Genomic DNA, 20,421 nt, shown 5'->3' on the forward strand with positions numbered 1-20,421 from the left:
AGAACAGCCCACCCAGTCTGGCCTGCCAGTGAAGACCTAATCTCTATATTTAAACACTTCACCCAGACCTACCCCTACCCACATTCTTAAAGTCCCAAACTGCTGCTGCTGCTGCTAAGTTACTCAGTCATGTCTGACTCTTAGCGACCCCATGGACTGCAGCCTACAAGGCTCCTCCATCCATGGGATTTGCCAGCCAAGAGTACTGGAGTGGGTTGCCATATCCTTCTCCAAAGTCCCAAACTACTCCTCCTTAAAATATTCACTCTCACCAGACCAGCTCAGCTACCAATTTGGAAAATGACAAATTGTTTCAGGTGAGACTGTTGACAGCTTTGATTATCTCAGAGAATATTTACATTCTAAAGGCAATGTTTACAAATGGAAAGAAACACAGTATTTGCAGATCTTCAGACTTTAAGAGTGTAGAGAGGAGAGCATTCGTAAATGATAAGCTCATTAACCTCATCAAGTATTGTCATTCTGGGCCTAATGCCTCATTCTCACACGAAAGCCTTGGCACGGGACATTTTTCTCTGCCTAGATACTTCATTCTTCAGAAGCGTTGTCACTTTGTAGGGGGACTGTCCCCGATCACGTTGGCTCCTTCTGCTATAGGCCCCCACAGTACACCTGCACGTCTTTTGAAACAGTCACTACACCTGCAACACTTGGTCCGTGACTATCACCCTCTCCATTAGATGACAGTTTCTGTGAGGTGAGGGTGAGGTCTGCCTTGCGCGGTGTTCACTGTTACCTTCTTGGTCCCTAGCATATGGGAGATACTCAAGTATTTGTTGACGGTTGAATGAATGAAGGAAGGGTGGGGACCTAGTGCTCTTACTCTGGGTTTACAGGTGATTTCTACATTAGTGGCTCCTGGAAACTTAAATAGGAATGAAACATTTGAGCCCCTCAGAGCTCAAGTACCAAAACCATTGACTTTCCAAACACACCTAATATCCTGTGTTCATCCCTGGTCTTGTCCAAAGCCCGAAGTGGCAAATAAACACACAAACAAGTGGGACAGATTTTCAACATGGTGCCAAGATTATTTTTTGGCCATGACAATTCAATGGGAGAAAAGAGTCATCTTTTCTACAAATAGTGTTGGAATAACTGGATATATGCATGCAGAAGAATGATGTTGAATCCCTTCCTAAACTCTACACAAAAATTAACTCAAAATGGATCACAGACCTAATGTAAGAGCTAAAACTACACAACTCTTAGAAGAAAACATAGCAGATATTTGTGACCCTGGGTTATTCAAAACTTTCTTAGACATGATGCCAAAATAAATGATAAAAATAAATTTGACTTCATCAAGATTAAAAACATTCATGCTTCAAAAGACACTATCAAAATGAAAATATAACCCACAGAATGGGAGAAAATATGAATTATCAATGTAATAAGGATTTGTATCCAGAATATATACTCTTACAACTCAACAATAAAAAACCACAAAACACAACTGAAAAAATGGATTTGAATCGATGTTTTTTTCCCCCAAAGAAGACATACAAATAACCAGTAAGTACATGAAAGTTATGTCAACATCATTAGCCATTAGTGGAATGTAAATCAAGACCCCAGTGAGATACAGCTTCACTCCTATTAGGATGGCTATCATCAAAATGATAGATGGCAATGATGTGGAGAAAGTGGAACACTCATACACCGCTGGAGGGAATGTAACGCGGAATTTCGGAAGTTTAGCAGTTCCTCAAAAAGTTAAACGTGGAGTTATCATCTGACCCAGTAATTCCATTCCTCAGTATATACCCAAGAGAAATTACAACATACATCCACACAAAAACCTGTAGATGAATTTTCATAGCAGCATTATTTGTAATAGTCAAAATGGGTAACCCTCATGTCCATCAATGGATAAATGGATAAATAAAATGTATATTTACAAAATACTTAACCATAAAAAGAAATGAAGAACTGATATGTATTACAACTTGAATGCTTAAAAACCTTGAAAATGAAAGAAGCCAGTCACAAAAGGCCACATGTTATGTGACTCTGTTTACATGAAATGTCCAGAATAGGCCAATCAGTAAAAATAGAAGGTAGACTGCTGATTGCCCAGAGCAGGGTACAGGTGGGTGGGGATTGTGGGAAAGTGGGGGATGAAGGGTGACTGCAATTGGTATGGCATTTCTTTTTGAGGTGATGAAAACATTCTGGAATTGATTGTGGTGATGGCTGTAAAACTCTATGACTATACTAAAAACTACTGAACACTTTACATGGGTAAATCGTATGGTATGTGAATTACCTCAATAAAGCTGTTAAAATTTTTTTAAGTAGGATAAAGAAGTATTATGCTATTTCAAAACATCTCACATTTGTTAGAAGCCAATCTCACATTCGTTTTCCCAAGTATCAGGGAAACGCAGGTTTCTGTCTTCTGGGGCACTCTGAGTCCCAAGCTCATCCATTTTCTCGTGGGCCTGTGCAGCTGTTAAGGGCTCAGTGCAGGAATCCCAATCCCGATGAATCGTGAATCTGCAGGCTTCTTTCAATGAAGCACTTCAATTCTATAGAGTCATGTATTTTTCTCTCTTAACAATAACCTGCCCTTGAAGCTTGAACTGCAGCACACACAAAAAATTTTCTTTCTTTCCAGCATAGACAAATTCACTCCATGAAGTTAACCTGAAACTCACTTGGTAGGCGTCTGGAGGAGGCCAGAGTGCCAGGATGACCAAGCCCTAAATGTCATATGCTGAACTTTTAGGCTTGTGATTTATTCTCTCCCTCCATCCCTCCTTTTCTTTCATCCAGGTTCTTCAGCTTTGGGACAAATGTCTAAGCACCCACCCCATCACCCACGCCAGGAGTGCTGGATGGGAAGAGACAGAGAAGCTGCCTGGAGTTTGAGCTGCATTTCCTGGCTCTGGGGGCTTGGGCTTCACATCCACCCACTCCTGGGTCACGTTATTCCCCTTCTTCATGCCTAAGGCAGAGCTTGGTCAGGGTTCTGGAGCAATTCCTGCCCTGGCATGTCAAAAGGAACCAGTGAACACACAGGGAAATCTGACAGGTGAAGGATTTAAAAGCAAGCAAGGACTCTTCTCAAGTGAAAATGGCTAGTCTAGAGGGGAGCTCAGAGCAGTAGATACAAGCTGAAATAAATGAACAAATGGATTAACAAAATCCACAAAGGCATGGACTTTATTTAAGAAGTCCTTAAGATACAAAAGAAGACGAGGGCTAGGTCTACGGATAACAGAAGCCGAACCCCCCGAGTGTCAGAGCACTCTAGGGGTAAAAGCAGGTGGGAGCAGGGGACAGAAAGGTGGGTGGCTTGGTATTTTCTGGCTTTAGGAAGTCAGAGAGCCCAGATCCCAGCTAGAATATCCCAGTACTGGTTATAGATTCTTTACAAAGATGTTTACCTGTGGGAAAGAGAAAAACGAAAAGTTAAATTTCACATTTTCAGGAGACTATACACTAGTCCATCCATAATGCATGTGTAGCCAAGCCTTCAAGTTTTTTGTGAGGAAGAGAACACAAGTATGCAAGGGAAATGTGACCTGCCCAGGGTATCAAGTGGCAGAGCTGGAGAGAACCCAGAAGTCTCATTTGCCTAGTTCTAGAATACCTCAGACGAGGAAGTCAGCTGGAACACACATCTTAAAAAGGCAAGTATTTAACAAGTATTAGCCCCAAATACTTTAGAGAATAGAGATTATAATAATAACTTATCCAAGGCCCCACAGGCTTTGGAGTGTGAAATGCAATTTGAGACGCAATGCATAGGACCCATACTGAAGTTAGGGAGTGACAGAAGTATAAAAAAAGAAAAGCGGGAGTTAAGATCTTCCCCACCCTCCTCATGAGCTCTTCTTGTATGGTTACTTCTTCCGAAAAATCATCATTGACATCCAACACGAGCACTGGGATGTTCAGCAGAGCCTCAGAGTGGAGCCTGTAAGAAGCACGAATATTTAGGGAACAGAAAAAAGACGGTAAGCTTCACATACTCACCAGTGTTAATAATTCAGAACAGCTCTAAGGTCACAGAGCTTCTCAGGGAAATTTCATGTAAACAGTTTAAAAAAGGAATTCAATAAAGTTGGCTAGAAAGATGAGACTGAAATTTCTCTTTGGTCTGAAGACTGATACTGAAGGTCAGAGCCCCAAACAACTTAAATGGACAGCAAACTAGGGATGTTAACTTAGTACACACTGACTATTTTCCCGCCTTTTACCCTGAGCCAACTACTTCATCATCATCAATCACCATGTTCAGTCTAGGGGAATATCGAAAAAAAAAAAAGCTGGGAAACAGAATCTAGCAAAAAACTTTTCTTGGAATATATGGATTATATCCAGTATTAAATTTCTGATGGGGATAATGCTTGACAACTCCAGCCACTTCCAGGACATTCTGAGCCTGCTTAAGGGGCTGCATGTCCAGCTGCCTGGATTTCAATGACTGGCTGCAGGAAGGCGACCTCTACCCACTGCCACTCTCTCCTCCACTTACGGGGTCGTCCTGTGGACCAGCCAGGCTTCGTGTTGACCGTGAAGCTGCTCCAGATACGCCAGCTCAACTCCTTTCTCCTCTTGCCTGGCCCTCCGGTGTAGTCTCTTTAAACAAACCTGAAAGACAATCCCCAGGCTCTGCTGAGCTCATGGGTTATCTCAGCTGTTACAAAAGCTGGGGGGCTCTCAGGCCTACTTGCTACGTCTATCCTGGGCACCAGCGCTATGACATTCCTTCTGTGGCCTTGTTTTCTTAGTGAATCACAGGTTAGTGGCAAACATCATCTACCCTAGGAACCTGGAATTATTTTTTTCCTCCTCCCCGCCACATCCAGGAAGTCACTGAATTCTCTTTCATCTCTCTCCAGCTGGTTCTCTCCTTGCCTCTCTCTCTGCCCTGTCCTGGTCAGGGCCCCAGCATTGCTCACCTGGACTATGGAGCAAGAGCCTTCTGCCCCTCTGCCTCCTGGAGGCAGTGAAGTGTATGAAGGAGCACAGGCCTTAACGTCAGAAGGTCCAGGACTAAATTCCCATCTTCACCAGGCACCAGGGGGTAAGCTTGGTGGGCTCTCATGTCCTCACATCAACCCCACGGGTCACTGTGAAGACTCACAGAAGGGAGCCCGTCAGTTCCCGGCAACTGCTGTCTTTTTTCCTACTCTTCCTGCTCAGTCCACCCTTCCAGAGTATTGCAATAAACAGCTGTCCCTCAATATGTGCAGTAGGGGTTGGTTTCAGGACCTCTGGAGGTACAAAATTCCAAGGCTGCTAGAGCCCTTTATGTGTGTGAAATGGCAGAGGGCTCTCCACATCGGGGGTTCCATGTCTGGATCCGGAGGGCTGACTCTAACGGTATGACTCTCCTTGCTTAAAGTACCTCACAGGGTGCTTATCGCCTGCAGTCCCAGGCACAAGGAAGTATGAGTGACATCATATTTACAAAAGGGTAAGTAATTTGTTGAAGTCATGTCGTATCACACATTCACTCTGGGGCAGAATGCAAATTCTGCATAGGTCAAAGTTCAAAAAATAAAAAAGTGAGGCTTGAGACTCACTGTCTCTCAGTCCTTCCAGCGTGCGCATATTACAGTCTGTCTTCATCTGGTCAGAAAATCTGAAGCACAATGGCTCAGGGACTGCGACCTTCTCCTTTACTGGTCACACAGGGCCATTCCCAGAGTCTGGCCACTCCTCCTAACTCTCCACTCTTGACATCCTCAGCTCCTTCCTCTCCTGAAGCCGAATGTGACCTCCTGTCTGCGGTACAGACCAAGCTCTTTTGCATCTCAAAACTTTCGCTCTGAATGTCTGCTTTGCCTGAATTGCCTTCCTTCCTCTCTATGCATGGCAAACACTTCATTATTCAGTGTCATCTGTCCTGGGAAGAACACGTAGATTAACTCACTGATTTAGGACTTCTCTCTTTCAAATAGTTAAGTTTTATTCCCAAATGCAAACTTTTATTCCCAAATACAATGTATACTATTCCCAAAGATGCAATCTTCGCTGTTTCCCTCTTGTACCATCTTTTCTCTATGGAAAGAAAACCATATAAACAAATTTCATTTATGATCTTCTGCCCAACTTTTCAAATTGATTAACACAGGTTAACAGTCTAACATGCTAATACTTTTAGCACTTATCCCTTTTCATCTCCTTCCCTTGAATCAAGAACTGTTCTAAAGTTAGATGAAGTCCTTGTCCTAGGGATTCTATAATCTAATTAGATAACAAGTAAAACAACATATGCAAAACAGCAAGTCAGGTGCTCTACTGTGAGGTTTGGATCTTAAGTACAGAAGTCAGATAAGGAAGACAGCAACTGGGCTGGGGCAGTCCGAGGAGCTTCCTGGAAGAGGCAGGGGCTCCCCCTTCGCCGCTGGTACCAGCTTACTCAGCACACTCTGTGAGCCAGGCACTCTCTAGGCCCTGTACAAACAGACCTCTGGTGGCTCAGCTGTATCAGATGACAGGAGGAGGTCTGCACGGGGTGCTCTGAGCGCACGGTGACTGGGGGAGACCCAGAAGGCAGGCCAGGATCTGTCTGGTTCAGGGCTGAGCACGCGGCCTGGCAGGACAGGTGGTCAATGCATATTTGTTGCACATATTCACTGAATGTTTTCATTTCTGACCTAGTCTATCTCTGTTGACCGTTTGCTCCTACTTTCATCTTTTTCCATCTCTACTTTCCTTCACTCTGAACCTCCTCTTTTTCCTTCTGTCATTCTGTCCCTACATCTTTTCCTCATTGCTGCCTGCTTCAAGACTTCTCCCTCTGTTCCCCGGCTTCCCCATCACACAGCGTTACAGCCCTGATTAACCACAACCCAGCTCTCTACACCACTGATGACGGATGTTAGTGACTGTTGTCTACTTTCAGAAAGATTTTACACATAGACGCAGTCTTACCTCCACTAAAAAATATATATATAAAAGGTCTCCTATTACATACTTAGTTCTTATTTTTCTTAAGAATATGTTTTGAAGATTGTTATACGTCAGTATTGTACCTTCCAGTTCTTTTTCATGGCTTCAGAGTTTCTCAGTGCATGGATGGAGCACAATATATTTAACTGGCCTCTACTGATGACTACTTGGGTTGTTTATAATAATTTGCTATTATAAACAATGCCGCCCTGCACACGAGCCATTTTGCCTATGTGGGAGCATATTTATGGAGTAAATTCCAAGAAGCATGATTAATAGGGCAAAACTATGTACCCTGCTAGCACACACTGCCAGACTGCCTCCTTAGAGGCTGACCAATTCACATTCCTGCCAGCAAGGTAGCTTCAGGATTTCTAAACATAGCAAAGCTACCTAATTTTCCTGAGAGAAAAATATTATCAGAATTAATGAAAACGCGTATTTTTTAGAATGTGACGTTATGTTTTCAATTATACACTAGGGCGGAGCAATTCTTTTTATAAAAACTGTAATTATTCATTCATTGCTGGCAGGCAAACACTGATGCTAAAGTCTTTCCTGTTAAAATAGGCTAGCATTTCCCTTTGCACTATTAATTTACTTAATAGAGCAAACTTTTCTCCCCCCACCCAGAAGCCTAGGTAAACTTCTATTTTGAACATTTCGGGTAATTCTTGCTGTACTGATATGGTTACAAGTTCTTAAAAAAAAAAACCAAACACCAGCCTTGTGCAAACAGTGCTTCAGTCTGGTTCCTCTTTACCTCAGTCCTCGTGGGGAGGACGCGCTGAATGTGAACCGGAGAGACAGTGCAGCCACAAGCGGCAGCTGCTGTTTACTCCACCCCACCCTCCTGGACCGATCGGACTGCCTGAGGTCAGACAGCAGCTGGACAGGCTCTGCTCGTGGGTCTGGCCCAGGTGCCACCGGTCCCCAGGTCTCTGCAGCACAGCGTCCAGGCTGCAAACACGGCCTGGCTCTTGGAGGCACACTGGCCAGCCGCACTCTCTCTTGCTGATTCTTTGGGGCACTGAGGCCCAGCCATTTCTCTTCTGATTTTTTTTCCCCACTGTTGGCTCGCTTGCTTTTTACAGGTTAGTGAAGAGTAGGTAGGAAGGGGCAAAATGCCCTTCTGAAGCCCATCACATGAGCCCTAAGCCAACATCTGCCAGGACTCTGCACTGGGGACTGGGCGCTCACACCGCTTTCTACATAGAGATGTTTCACTTCTGTTCTGCTCTCTCACAGTCCCTCCGGGTCTCACAGCAGAGGCCAGGAGTGACTTCAGGGGAAGGAAATCAACATTCTCGGTTCTAGTGCCATCAAAATAGCACCAAAATCCCCATCCAATCCCAAAATGAATAAGCAATTTTTTTCTACCATCAAGTTGCAGTAATCTTTAATCCTTCAACCCTTATTCTACCCCAGCTGAAATACCTCAATTCGTCTCTCCAAAAAGATGTTATCAGCTACACCATAATAATTACAATCACCACCACCATTGTTATCATCCTTGTCCCATCTCACAAAGTCATTCCAAGTACACAAAGATGTGGGGAAGACTTTCTTCCTTTCCGTGCTGGGTCCCAGTGTCCCAGCAGGTTAGGTCAGGAACCAGGAAAAGCTTAGGTGTCAGTACTTTCAATTCTTCTCTTAATGCTTAGCCCCTCAACCGACTGCTGCTTTCAACTCTCCACCCCATGAACTCCTACTGGAAACCTGTCACCTCTTCAAATCCAACCACAATCTTCACTCAGTTCAAGTCCACAATGCTCTTAACTCATCCTTGGCTCAGGCCATGAGCCTTCCTGGGGGCCAGGACTTTCCTCTCACCTGAACCCTACATTCGGCTACCACAAACCATCCTTTTGGCAGGGGTCTCCTCCCCTAAACACTGACACCAACCCCTGCCCCTACAGTACAGTCACGTCGTAACTGGTCTCTTCTGTTCCCGCTCCCAGGAAACGACAACTCCTGCAAGAAGTCATAAGTGTGCGAGGCTGCCACCTTCAGCTTTGCTCTTTTCACAGAAGGTTCTCAGCCCTCTGGCTTCACTCCATCTCCAGCTGAGTTTCACTTAAACCTGAGACCCTACTTACTTCCGTGGAATCTCTATTTCCTCACAATCTTCAGAAGCTCCTGACATAAAGAGCCCCGATACCTGGTCCCTTTCACACCCAAGGCCCTTGCCTGCTGCCTCCCTTCCTGAGGTCAGGCCCTTCCATCTGGTCCTCTCCCCTCTGGTTCCCGGGGGCTCTCCCACCCATTTTCTGACCCTGGCCAGTCTGCTCTCAGGCTTCCTCCTTCCACAAGATTGGTCATATCCCTAAAAGCCTGGCCTCTAGCCTGAAGAGAACATTCCCTCCTAAGACTATGTGTTATACCTGGCATTTTACTGTATGTCAGATATCTGTCTAAAAAGGTGAGAGCAACACATCCCTCAAAAACACCCCCCGCCTTGACTCCCACTCCAGAAGAGCCCTTAAGAGATCACGTGTCTGTGACACTGGATTGGACAGACAAGAACCCCTCCAGGGGAAAGGTTTCCAGGGCCTGCCCGCGGCTGGCAGAGCCAAGGACCCCTGCCGTCTCCAGAGACTCCACATCACCACCCTACTGTGTGCTGGGCTGGCCCCATGGTCCACGTCAGAGGTCATGGATGCAACTCCCACAGTCCATCATGCCTTACCAGTGGCATTCTTAAGGTTCAAAAAAGCAGACAACAAATTAGGGGAGTATCAGGACGAGGTGAGGAAACCCTCTTCGTCCTCATGACATGCTAGTCAGGAAACCATTAAGACCACCATGGACTCTGATGACCCAGTTAGAGGGAAGGAAAAGCTGAGGCAACTGGCTAAAGGTTAGCTGGTCAGAGGGTCGAAATTGTAGATCCAAGTGATAAAGCGCAATCTTCTCTAGGTGGTCGCTACATCAAGAGGGGACCCTTTAGCCCTCTGCTGCAGAAAGCCTATGGGAACTGGGTCCTTGTGTTAGAATGGGACTCACCCACTGCTCTCCATGCTCCAGGTAACACCCACAACCAACTTTCTCCAAATGGAAAATGAGAGGCTCAGAGAACATCACCTCTTAAGTTTCATATGGCCCTAATGTTTAAGGCTTTAAATTCTGTCTTACCTGGGGAGCAGCCTGGAGGTAGATGAAGCCATGTAATCTGAGCCGGCTGGCAAACTCCTGCAGGAGAAAATAATGCCAGTCCTGATAGATATGCCATTCAATGTCACTGAGGGAACCATTTTCAAAAAGAGTCTTTGCAAAGATATACCTGGTTGGAAATGTAGGTGGGATGGGTGAGGGGAAGAGAATGGGAAATGGAATGAAAGGCAAAAGAAAGAAGCAAAAAACACATTAACAACAACTTGTTCCACGTCTGTCCAAACCACTTAACCTTTTGGCTCCTTACTTTTTTTTAAGAAGTCTGAATTCTTCACCTACATCTTTTGCTCAATACTGAGAATAGCATTTAGACTTTAGAGGCCAAAATCTCTGAGTGGATTAATCCACTGGAAGAAAAAGGGCACTTAAAGACAGTACCACTGGTCGCTAACAATTTTCCCTCCTGGAAACCAGTCAAAACGTGTGCAAATGGTGTAAATGCAAACTTTTAAAGTTTCATTATTACTGTAAGCCCCCAAACAAAAAACAACCTAGTATAAAGCACCCACAACTTACTTTAAGGATTCAAGGGCTCTGAGGCTCCAGGTTGCAGAGCCATCCTTCTGTCTAGCCGAGAAGTAGAGCAGGAACTGTATTTAAGTCATGTCCCCTATGGAGCATGAAACCCATTTCCTACAACTGCAGTATCACCAAGAAAACAAACTCTCCTCCAAAGCAAGCCTCCTCTGCTTCTGAGCTTCTAATCCAGATACGAGAAGGCTAAATCTAAAAATCAGTCTCACTTTGCCCCTTGCTTACTTCCGTAACTAAAGGAGCACCTGGTAAACACGAGGTCGGAGCCTACTAGAACCATCGTTTCCGGAGGGGCAACTCCACTTTCCAACCTCAGGCATCTGGGTACAAAACACAGTTTACATCTCAAGCAATGAATTCCAGTTCCTAAGGCAATACTCAGCAACTGGCTACTTCTGGAAAAAATGAAATTCACAAGACTTGTCTACGAATGGCTCAGGGAGGTATACACCACGAGGCTGCGAGTGCCGCCTAAGAGAATGGGTTGGACGGTCACATTCCTGAGTCTGACCTGGCTTCAAAATTCACTAGCTGTGTCACCAGGGGCAAGTCATCAAACTCTCAGGCTGCTTCTTCCTCTGTCATAGACAACAGCTGAACCTAATTCACAGAGTTGTGAGAACTGTACATAATACTTACAAGGTGCTTAAACAGGGACTGGCACATACCACTAAAGACACCTTAGCTGTCACTCTAACGACCTCGTTGTCAGGCTATGAAGGCACTAATTTGGGAGCTCTAGAAGCCAACTCTTCAGTCTGAAATGGTTTAACTATAGCCTAGCTGAAGGCAACAAAGAAAAGAGGTGCATTTCTAATTCAGTATCTGAAAAATGTTTTCAGCTTCTTCATAAGTAACATGGAAATGAAGATCTTATAAAGAGCAAGTAAATATCTGTTAATTAGTCTTATAAAAGACCCTGACCTTTTTTTGAGTATGAGCACTTCTTTATTTCTCCAAAGCTGGTAGTGAAGGGGCAAGAGGATGTAGAGGCCGTGGTGCTAAATGCTGAGGGGCTTGGGGGGAGCCACTGCAGCCTGAATGAGGGGCTGCAGGAAAGAGCCAGCTTAAGCACCAAGGCATCAGGGTCCCTGCTCTAAAACCACATGTTATTGTTTTCTTTCAACTCAAACAGAAAAGATTTAGATTTCTCCCTCCTTGTCATCCTCTCTCCCAAACAAGCCATGCTCCTCCTCTGGAACACATACGACACACCTGAGCAGGTATGCAATCTCAGAGCTCCCTGTCAGACTACGGTCACCATGAGGGCAGGAGCTGGATCTGCTCTACTTACTGCTGCAGCCCCCAGGTCTGACCCAGTGCCTCAACACAGGTGGCATTCAGCAGATCTGTTCCTTTACTGAGCCAAATGAATACATTTTTAAAGGAGGAGAGAGGCTCTAAATTACCATCAGGGTTAGAGTGTGTAATCAGTTATCCCTTCTGTCCCAAAAATGTCCCCTCTGAAGAAAACATCTAGGATGTTGTAGCTGCCTACAGTGCAATCAGTTGTCTTCCTTTACAAGTAAATGTTAAGATCGAGTATCTTTTTTTTGGCCATGCCACGCCACGTGAGGGATCTTAGTCTCCCAACCAAGAATCAAACCCCTACAATACAGGCACAGAGTCTTAACCACTGGACCGCCAGAGAAGTCTGGAGATCTTCTAATCAGATCTTCTAAAGTCCATGTACCTTCTAAACAAAGTATTTCTACTTTTAAGGGGTCTCTCACATGTCTACCTCACTAAAGGGCTGAAAATCAAAAGACCAATGGCGAGTATGTTTCCAGGCAGGTAGCAATATGTAATTCAGCTTCCTAATTCAAGAGGCAAGGCTTGGGAGAGGGGAAAGGAAGATAAATAGTAGTTTATCCAACAGTTGAAAAAACAACAAAAATCTATAGCTCAACCATTTACAATTCACATATTAAGCTTTTAAGAAGAACAGGCTCTCTCTTGGGGTCTACAGAGAATGAGTGCCTAGCCTATAGGGTTTGTATTACATATCTTGAATGATTTTTAAGTAATGCTTAAAAGTCACAATACATTTACAAATGTCCCCTTATTTTTCCCTCCAGGAGGCTTATGGGAGGACTAAGAAGCAGAGCTAGCTTTGTAACCTGGAAGTAAACAGGTAACCAATCCAGTGTCTTGAGAAGGGAATGGACAGGGCTTCCCTGGTGGCTCAGCGGTAAATAATCTGCCTGCAGGAGACCTGGGTTCAATCCCTGATCCGGGAAGATCCCACATGCCCCAGAGCAACTAAGCCCATTCGCCGCAACTATTGAGCCTGTGCTCTGGAGCTGGGGAGCTGCAACTACTGAAGCCTGCATGCCCTAACGCCCGTGCTCCCCAACAAAAGAAGCCACTGGTCCCCTGAGCACCAAAATGAAGAGCAGCCCCCACTCTCTGCAACTAGAGAGAGCCTGTGCAGCAACGAAGACCCAGCACAGCCGAAAATATATAAATAAAATTTTTTAAAAAGACGTGAATGGACAATAAAGTGAAACTTTCCATTCTGACAATTCAAAAGGGCTTCAGAGCTCATCATGCTTTGAGCCACCCTCTCACACTGACACAGGTCATTCGTAGCCCTCAGATAAAAAACCCTCAGCGATGTCCAGATCAAGGCACCGCACTTCACCTTCAAATGGCTGAAACACAAGTCTCAGCCTGGTCTTGTGGCAGAACCAGGAATTCTGGCATACAGATGGACTAGCTCCTCTAGAATAGAGGGGCTGAATTCCCAAGCTAGCTGCTAGCCTTCGTGAAAAGTGACTCCTCACCTCACTCCCTCGGGTAGATAGCACAATGCCCTTCCCTGGACCGATGCTGCTGCTGCTGCTGCTAAGTCGCTTCAGTCGTGTCTGACTCTGTGCGACCCCACAGACAGCAGCCCACCAGGCTCCCCCGTCCCTGGGATTCTCTAGGCAAGAACACTGGAGTGGGTTGCCATTTCCTTCTCCAATGTGTCAAAGTGAAAAGTGAAAGTGAAGTCGCTCAGTGGTGTCCGACTCTTACTCGACCCCGTGGACTGCAGCCCACCAGGCTCCTTCGTCCATGGGATTTTCCAGGCAAGAGTACTGGAGTGGATTGCCATTGCCTTCTCCACTGGACCTATGAGAGACTGGATATCTCTTATAGATTCTAGCCAATAATAAGTCCTCTCACACGACAGAGTCAAAAATGGTTAAACCCAAGACAGAAGTCAATTTTTCAGATGTGCTTCTACTCAGAAATCCTTTCGTGAAGAATAAAACAAGGATGAATATATTTCTCCTATCATTTTAGGAACACAGATTTTAATTCCATCTGCTTTTTTCTTCAAGGTGATAACCAGCCACTGATTCATCTGGTTTGCTAGAACATACGCTGCTACTTAAGTGTCTCTCCCATGCCTTTCTGCGTATAATGGTTATACTAGGTATCCACCAGCCTGCTTCTGTGACAGAAAAGAAGACAAGGTGAAGAGCCAATGTGAGAAATTAAATGCATTTAGTTTATAAAAAACATAGTTTCCTTTCTTGACATGTATGGTAACTGTGAAACTGTAAGTCTGAACAAATCTCTACAGTGTTGTCTTTAAAAAGAAGACAATTTTTCCAAGGATAACATTCAATGACAAGAGCAGTACCGGGTCTGAGCAAGAAATGAAAACCTGCAGTGCTGAGCACAGAGCTCATGACCGGCAGGGGCTCGGGAGCTTACCTGTCGCTGTACACAGACCTCTCAAAGATCTGCACTGCCTTCCCAAGCTCTAGGAGCTTCTCAGGGAAGGGTTCCAACTGTACTTTCAGGCGGCTCAGCAAAGAAAATGTCTGGAAGGTGTAGGACCATCGTGCTGGCTCCTGGTACATCATATCCAGCAAGTTTCCAAGCCTGGTGGCAGCTCCGGCCTAGAGGCAAATTACAAAAGAGGAGAATTTCCTAGGAGGCACATTTCCTTCACAGAGTTTACCACCCTTCTACCTTGTACCTTGTAATCACTGAGAGAAGCAATTACAGAAGTTTCCTCCCGCTAAAAAGATACTGCATCCCTTACTATTTGTGTAGTCAAAGCTACACAATCAAGCAAGAGATTTTCCTACTTTATTAGATGAGAATCTGATAGACGGAGGTGACATGCCACCTTCAACATGGCAAAGAAGAGCAGAGGTAGAACCATCCACATAGAATTAGCACATTCACCGACAGACGCGTTTGCAGAGCGTGTCGGAGGGAGAGTTAACAACGACGACCATCTAAAGCTCTACTTGCAATCATATTGCTCCTACTACAACACTATGTTGCTTCTCATTTGTGGTTCTTTCTTTCTAAAACTAACCCAGACAAGAAAGTAACTGACTATAAAATCCAACCGACAAAATAGAGTTCTGTCTCTCTTATGGCGGAGCTACAAGTTGTTAAGCAAACACACACACAAACAAACAAAAACACACAAATCCCTCCTCCTGGATTCCGGACACTTTAAGAAAGGCACGTGAAGACCCACTTACTCAGCATGTGCAGGTGGGAACGTGTGTAAGATACTCAGGAACCCTAGATTCTTTCCTGGGCTCTGCCACTGACTCGGTGCAAAAGTGAGTTTTGTGCAAAGCACTCTCATCTGTGTTCATTTAGTCACCATTAACTGAAGGCCTGTGTGGATGAGGCGCTACGTGAGCTAGGTACTGTAAGGGGTACAGAAAACAAAATTAAGATTTATTTCAGTGTTCACTGTGCTATGCTGTCTCATTTAATCTTCAAAACAGCACCATGAGGCAGCTACCACTGTTATGCCCATTTCCTTGAGGAGAATATCCACTCAGAAAGGTGACGGAACTTGTTTAAGGTTTCATGGTAAGTGTTGAATGGGGACTCAAACCTGGCTTCCGCTAACTTCTTCATTCTGATACTTCTCTATATAAAAGCGAGCAAGACATGGTTCCTAAATTTAAGGAGCTCATAATGCAAACAGAAAGGGGGTGACAAAAATATGGAAAACTGGACTATAAAGCAGAACATACAACAAAGGGGTGATCACATATGGTGGAGAGAATCTGGTAAGTTTCTGGAAAAAAGTGGCATTAAGCTGGGAAGTAAATGGTACATGGAATCTCCATAGATGGAATTGGGGATTAAGAAGAAAGAAGTTCACGTAGAGACAAAAATACTGGGGTGGGGGGGTGGGGAAGGGGAGGTTAGACAACCACGAGTGGTCCGGTTTCACAGAATATCAACCCTGGATTCCAAAGAAGGGTCTTACGCTTTGGAAGGTTTCATCAGGAACAATGCATGTAGAGCACACAGATCACAAAACAACTTCCCTCCTTCCAGTGCCAACCCACACACACACACCAGCCTCACAATTGGCCCCTGGCTGAGAGCTGGAGGGTGAAGCAGGAGGACAAGTTTGGATCTACGGGGGTCTCTGGCAGGGTCACTGGAGACTGTAGGGAGCCCGTGGTGCGTGGCATAGTTCTGAGATGGCAGGAAAGCCAGCTGACTGGAGTGGGGCACTGTGCTGGCAGAGGCACCAGGCTGACTGGGTGGGGGCTTCTACCAGCAGGCTTTGGGTACCAAAGGGAGCCTGCTGTAGAATAAAAATCTGTACAGAGGCCTACACGATTTCTAAAGAACCTATCTCAACTACAGAACATGAAGCACATATCCCTTCAGACATATAAACAAAAAAGGGGACAATCAGTGGATAAAAAATACTCAGCAATTCAAAAGGAGTGAACTCATCAATGTACTCAGGACAAGCAGCCTCTCAGGAGACAGAGCTATCGCCAGAAATAGGAGAAAACGGAAAAAGCTCAATGAGATTCAAGAGACTGCCACATTGATAAGAACAGGTCATCACAAAAAGGAGCCAGAGACTTCCCTGGAGGTTAAGACCCCGCACTTCCATTACAGGGGCATGGGTGTGATCCCTGGTTGGGGAACTAAGGTCCCACAGACTGCATGGCATGCCCCCCAACAAAAGAAATGAAGCCATGCTCCAAATGGAACAATATGAAAAGAACATTCTTAGAGGAAAAAAATGAAATTGCCAAAAGAAAACTCCCAGTGAAGATAGTAACCAGCAGACTAAACTGCACTAAACCTAATTAGTGAGTATCAAACAGAATACTGGTTTCCTCGTGGCTCAGATTAGTAAAGAATCTGCCTCCAATGTGGGAAACCTGGGTTTGATTCCTGGGTTGGGAAGATGCCCTGGAGGAGGGCATGGCAACCCACTCCAGTACTCTTGCCTGGAGAATTCATGGACAGAGGAGCCTGGCGGGCTACAGTCCATGGGGTCACAAAGGGTCGGACACGACTGAGCAGAGTCAGACACGACCGAGCGACTCCCACACGACCAAGCGACTAAACACAGCACAGCACAGACAGAGTATCAACTCAAGATTTTTCCTAAACTAAGAGGAAAAAAGCAGTAAGTTAAGAAATAAAAAGAAACAGTTTAGGAGATCCAATACACACTGTTACACAGTGGTAGGGTATTTTTTGTTTTTTCTTTCTTCTGGAAAGATACATCAAGATGTAATGTCACCTTGTCCCACAGCAGTTAATACAATTTTGTATCAAATAACTTTTCAAACAAGAGCTAAAATGATGTGCAACTTCACAGTACCCATATTTCATATAAAACTACCTACCCAAAGTAAACAATTTTCTTTCTCAAGTGATGAGCCCAATACAGAGAGGTGAAATGCCACTCCCTCCCCCCCAAAAAAAGCAACGAAAAGAGGAAGACCACTACTTATAAGGTCTCTCTCTCATCAAAGTTTACTGTCACTGAGAATCACTGTCTAGTAGAAACATGACATATCTCTAGGTATTTTAGAACAAAAATAAATGTTTAAAATCATGGTATTTTTACTATGGTTTTAGTTCAGGTGAAAAAGAAGCCAAAACCAAAGGAAAAAAATTAAAGAGTATCTCTGAAGATGTGACTTTCCACCAGAGAAATTTGCTGAGTACCAGAAAAGATTTAATACGGATTTACATATGTGGCTTTCATATTTTCTCTTTCTCTCTCTCTCTCACATACACACACGCACCCAGATCTATCCTAGCAAGATGTCAATAATTCATAAAAACAAAACAAAAATCTAAGGAGGGGGAAATATTAATTTCTTACATTTAAAAAAGGATCAGAACCACATAACACTTCCCTACAGCAGAAACCTAGACAGTGTATTAAAAGGCAGAGACATTACTCTGCCAATAAAGGTCCCTATAGTCAAAGCTATGGTTTTTCCAGTATTCATGTGTGGATGTGAGAGCTGGACCACAAAGAATACTGAGGACCAAGAATTGATGCTTTTGAACTGTGGTGTTGGAGAAGACTGTTGAGAGTCCCTTGGACTGCAAGGAGACCAAACCAGTCAGTCCTAAAGGAAATCAGTTCCTGAATAGTCATTGGAAGGACTGATGCTGAAGCTGAAGCTCCAATACTTTGGCCACCTGATGCAAAGAGCCAACTCATGGGAAAAGACCCTGATGCTGGGAAAGACAGAAAGCAGGAGAAGGAGCTGACAGAGGATGAGATGGTTGGATGGCATCACCAACTCAATGGACATGAGTCTGAGCAGGCTCCAGGGTATGATGAAGGACAGGGAGGCCTGGTGTGCTGCAGTCTGTGGGGTCACAAAGAGTCAGACACAACTAAGCAACTGAACATCACAACAGAAACTAAAGACATTTTAAGATAAGCAATCACTCAGAGACTATATTAATACCACCTACATTCTAAAAGAAAAAAAAATTCCTCTAAAATAAACTTCAACCAATTGAAAAATGAATCAAAGAATTAAGAAATGGGAAGAAGTGGCAATAAGAAAACTGTTCAGTGAATGACCAGCAGAAGAGAGTTAAGTATAAATTATTATTAATGCGGTTAAGAAGTTTACTGCCCATTTCTATAGTTAAGAGAAATTTCTAGGAATTCCCTGGTGGTCCAGTGGTTAGGACTTGGTGATTTTACTGCTAGGGTCCAAGTTCAATCCCTGATTAGGAAACTAAGATCTCAGAAGATATACAGCCTGGCCAGAAAAAAAGGAGAGGAATTTCACTATGTACAAACATTTCAGAACTAAAAAATTACAGATTTCTATGCCTGGGTGGTAGAGCCTGGAGAAAAAAGTAATAAAAAAAAGTAGTAAAATTTATTTTTTTCTTTCATGGAGACGCCATTAACATTGATAAATAGGTTTAAACATGAATATATATATATTTTTTTAATTGAAGTGTATATAGTTGATGTACAATATTATATTAGTTTCAGGTGTACAACACAGTGATTCTGTATTTTTGCAGATTATACTCCACTATAGCTTATTACAACATAAATGGCTACAATTCCCTGTGCTATATAGTACATTCTTGTTGCTATTTAGTATGTAGTAGTCTGTATTTGTCAATCCTGCATTCCTCACTTGTTCCTCCCCCTCCCCTCTCCTCTTTGGTGACCACAAGTTTGTTTTCTGTATATGTGAGTCTTAAACATACATATATATATTTATTATTTATTTAACATGCATATTTAACATGTATTATATATATATATATTTAACATGTATATTTTTAGTTTAAATGTTTCCACTAGCAGAGTAAAAATAGTAAAAATTTCCACAGGAATGAAGGGGAGAAAGATGAAACAAATATTTAAATACAGAAAAAAGGAAAAAAAGGAGATGAAAGCACAAAAATAAGGGGTGGCAGGAAGAAGTTAAATATAATCATGATCAAAGAGAAAAATTCCCAGAAATGGGAAGCAGACCCTCAAAATGGGTCAAAGCTAAAAATCCTGTCCATAAGTGAGACACCAGAACAAGATGACATAGATTAGTTGAAAACAAAGGGGCAGAAAAATCCATCGAGTAGGTGCAAGTAAAAAGAAAGCAGATGTGGTAAAGCTGTATTAAGAAAAAAGCACTAGGGACTTCCCTGGTGATCCAGTGGTTAAGAATCTGCCTGCCAATGCAGGAGACATGGATTCAATCCCTGGTCCGGGAAGATCCCACATGCCTCGGAGCAACGAAGCCTGTGCTGGAGAGCTGGGGAGCCACAGCTCCTGAGCCAGTGCGCTGAAACTCCCGAGGCCCCAGTGCAGAGTCGGCGCTCCGCACAGGAGCAGCCACCACGATAAGACCACGCGCTGGACTAGAGAGGAGCGCCCCGCTGCCCGCCGCGACCAGAGAAGGCCAGTCTGCGGCAACAAAGACCCATTTATTTTATTTTAAAAATAAAAAATAAGTAAATAAACATTTTTAAAAATACAAGGAGAAATGGACAAAACATAATAAAAGCACAAAACTTTAGTACACTTCTCTTAGAATTTAATAAAAAAAAAAGTAGAGAACTTGGAGGATTAGACTCAATCATTTTTTTCACATATCAGAAACTGGGATACATAGTACAATGCTTACTAAACATAACAGACATTTTAATTATTCCTTAGGAGTGTCACTAAATTGATAATGTCTCATAATCAATGGCATCTTAGAATGGATAAAATATGTCACATCCAACTACACAGAATTTACAGGAAATACATACTCTTCTTAAAAGTCCATGGCAAACTTATGAAAACTGACCATACACAGGCTATGAAGAAAACCTCAGTCAGTTTCCCCAATGAGAAACTGTATAAGCCACACTGATCATAACAAAATAAAACTAGAATTAACAAAATAATAGACATACAAAATCTACTCAGAATATGTAAACCACTAAAAATAATTCTTAAGCATAAAATAAGTTAAAACTACAATTACATATTTTTTAGAAATT

At 43.6% G+C, this 20,421-nt stretch overlaps 1 protein-coding gene across 1 annotated transcript in view; it reads right to left on the bottom strand.

The window, feature by feature from the left end:
- Positions 1-3,162: 3,162 nt before the first annotated feature.
- DGUOK (deoxyguanosine kinase) overlaps positions 3,163-20,421 on the bottom strand; it is a 35,771-nt gene continuing 18,512 nt past the window's right edge. The window contains exons 3-7 of the mRNA XM_043468145.1: positions 14,350-14,537; positions 10,069-10,216; positions 4,508-4,623; positions 3,847-3,946; positions 3,163-3,413 (exon numbers count right to left, since the gene is read on the bottom strand). Of these exons, the coding sequence (XP_043324080.1) occupies positions 3,387-3,413; positions 3,847-3,946; positions 4,508-4,623; positions 10,069-10,216; positions 14,350-14,537 (579 nt within the window). The 3' untranslated portion in view covers positions 3,163-3,386. The remainder of the gene's footprint in view (positions 3,414-3,846; positions 3,947-4,507; positions 4,624-10,068; positions 10,217-14,349; positions 14,538-20,421) is intronic.

This window comes from Cervus canadensis, chromosome 5 (genome assembly GCF_019320065.1).
Source record: "Cervus canadensis isolate Bull #8, Minnesota chromosome 5, ASM1932006v1, whole genome shotgun sequence".
NCBI lineage: Eukaryota > Metazoa > Chordata > Mammalia > Artiodactyla > Cervidae > Cervus > Cervus canadensis.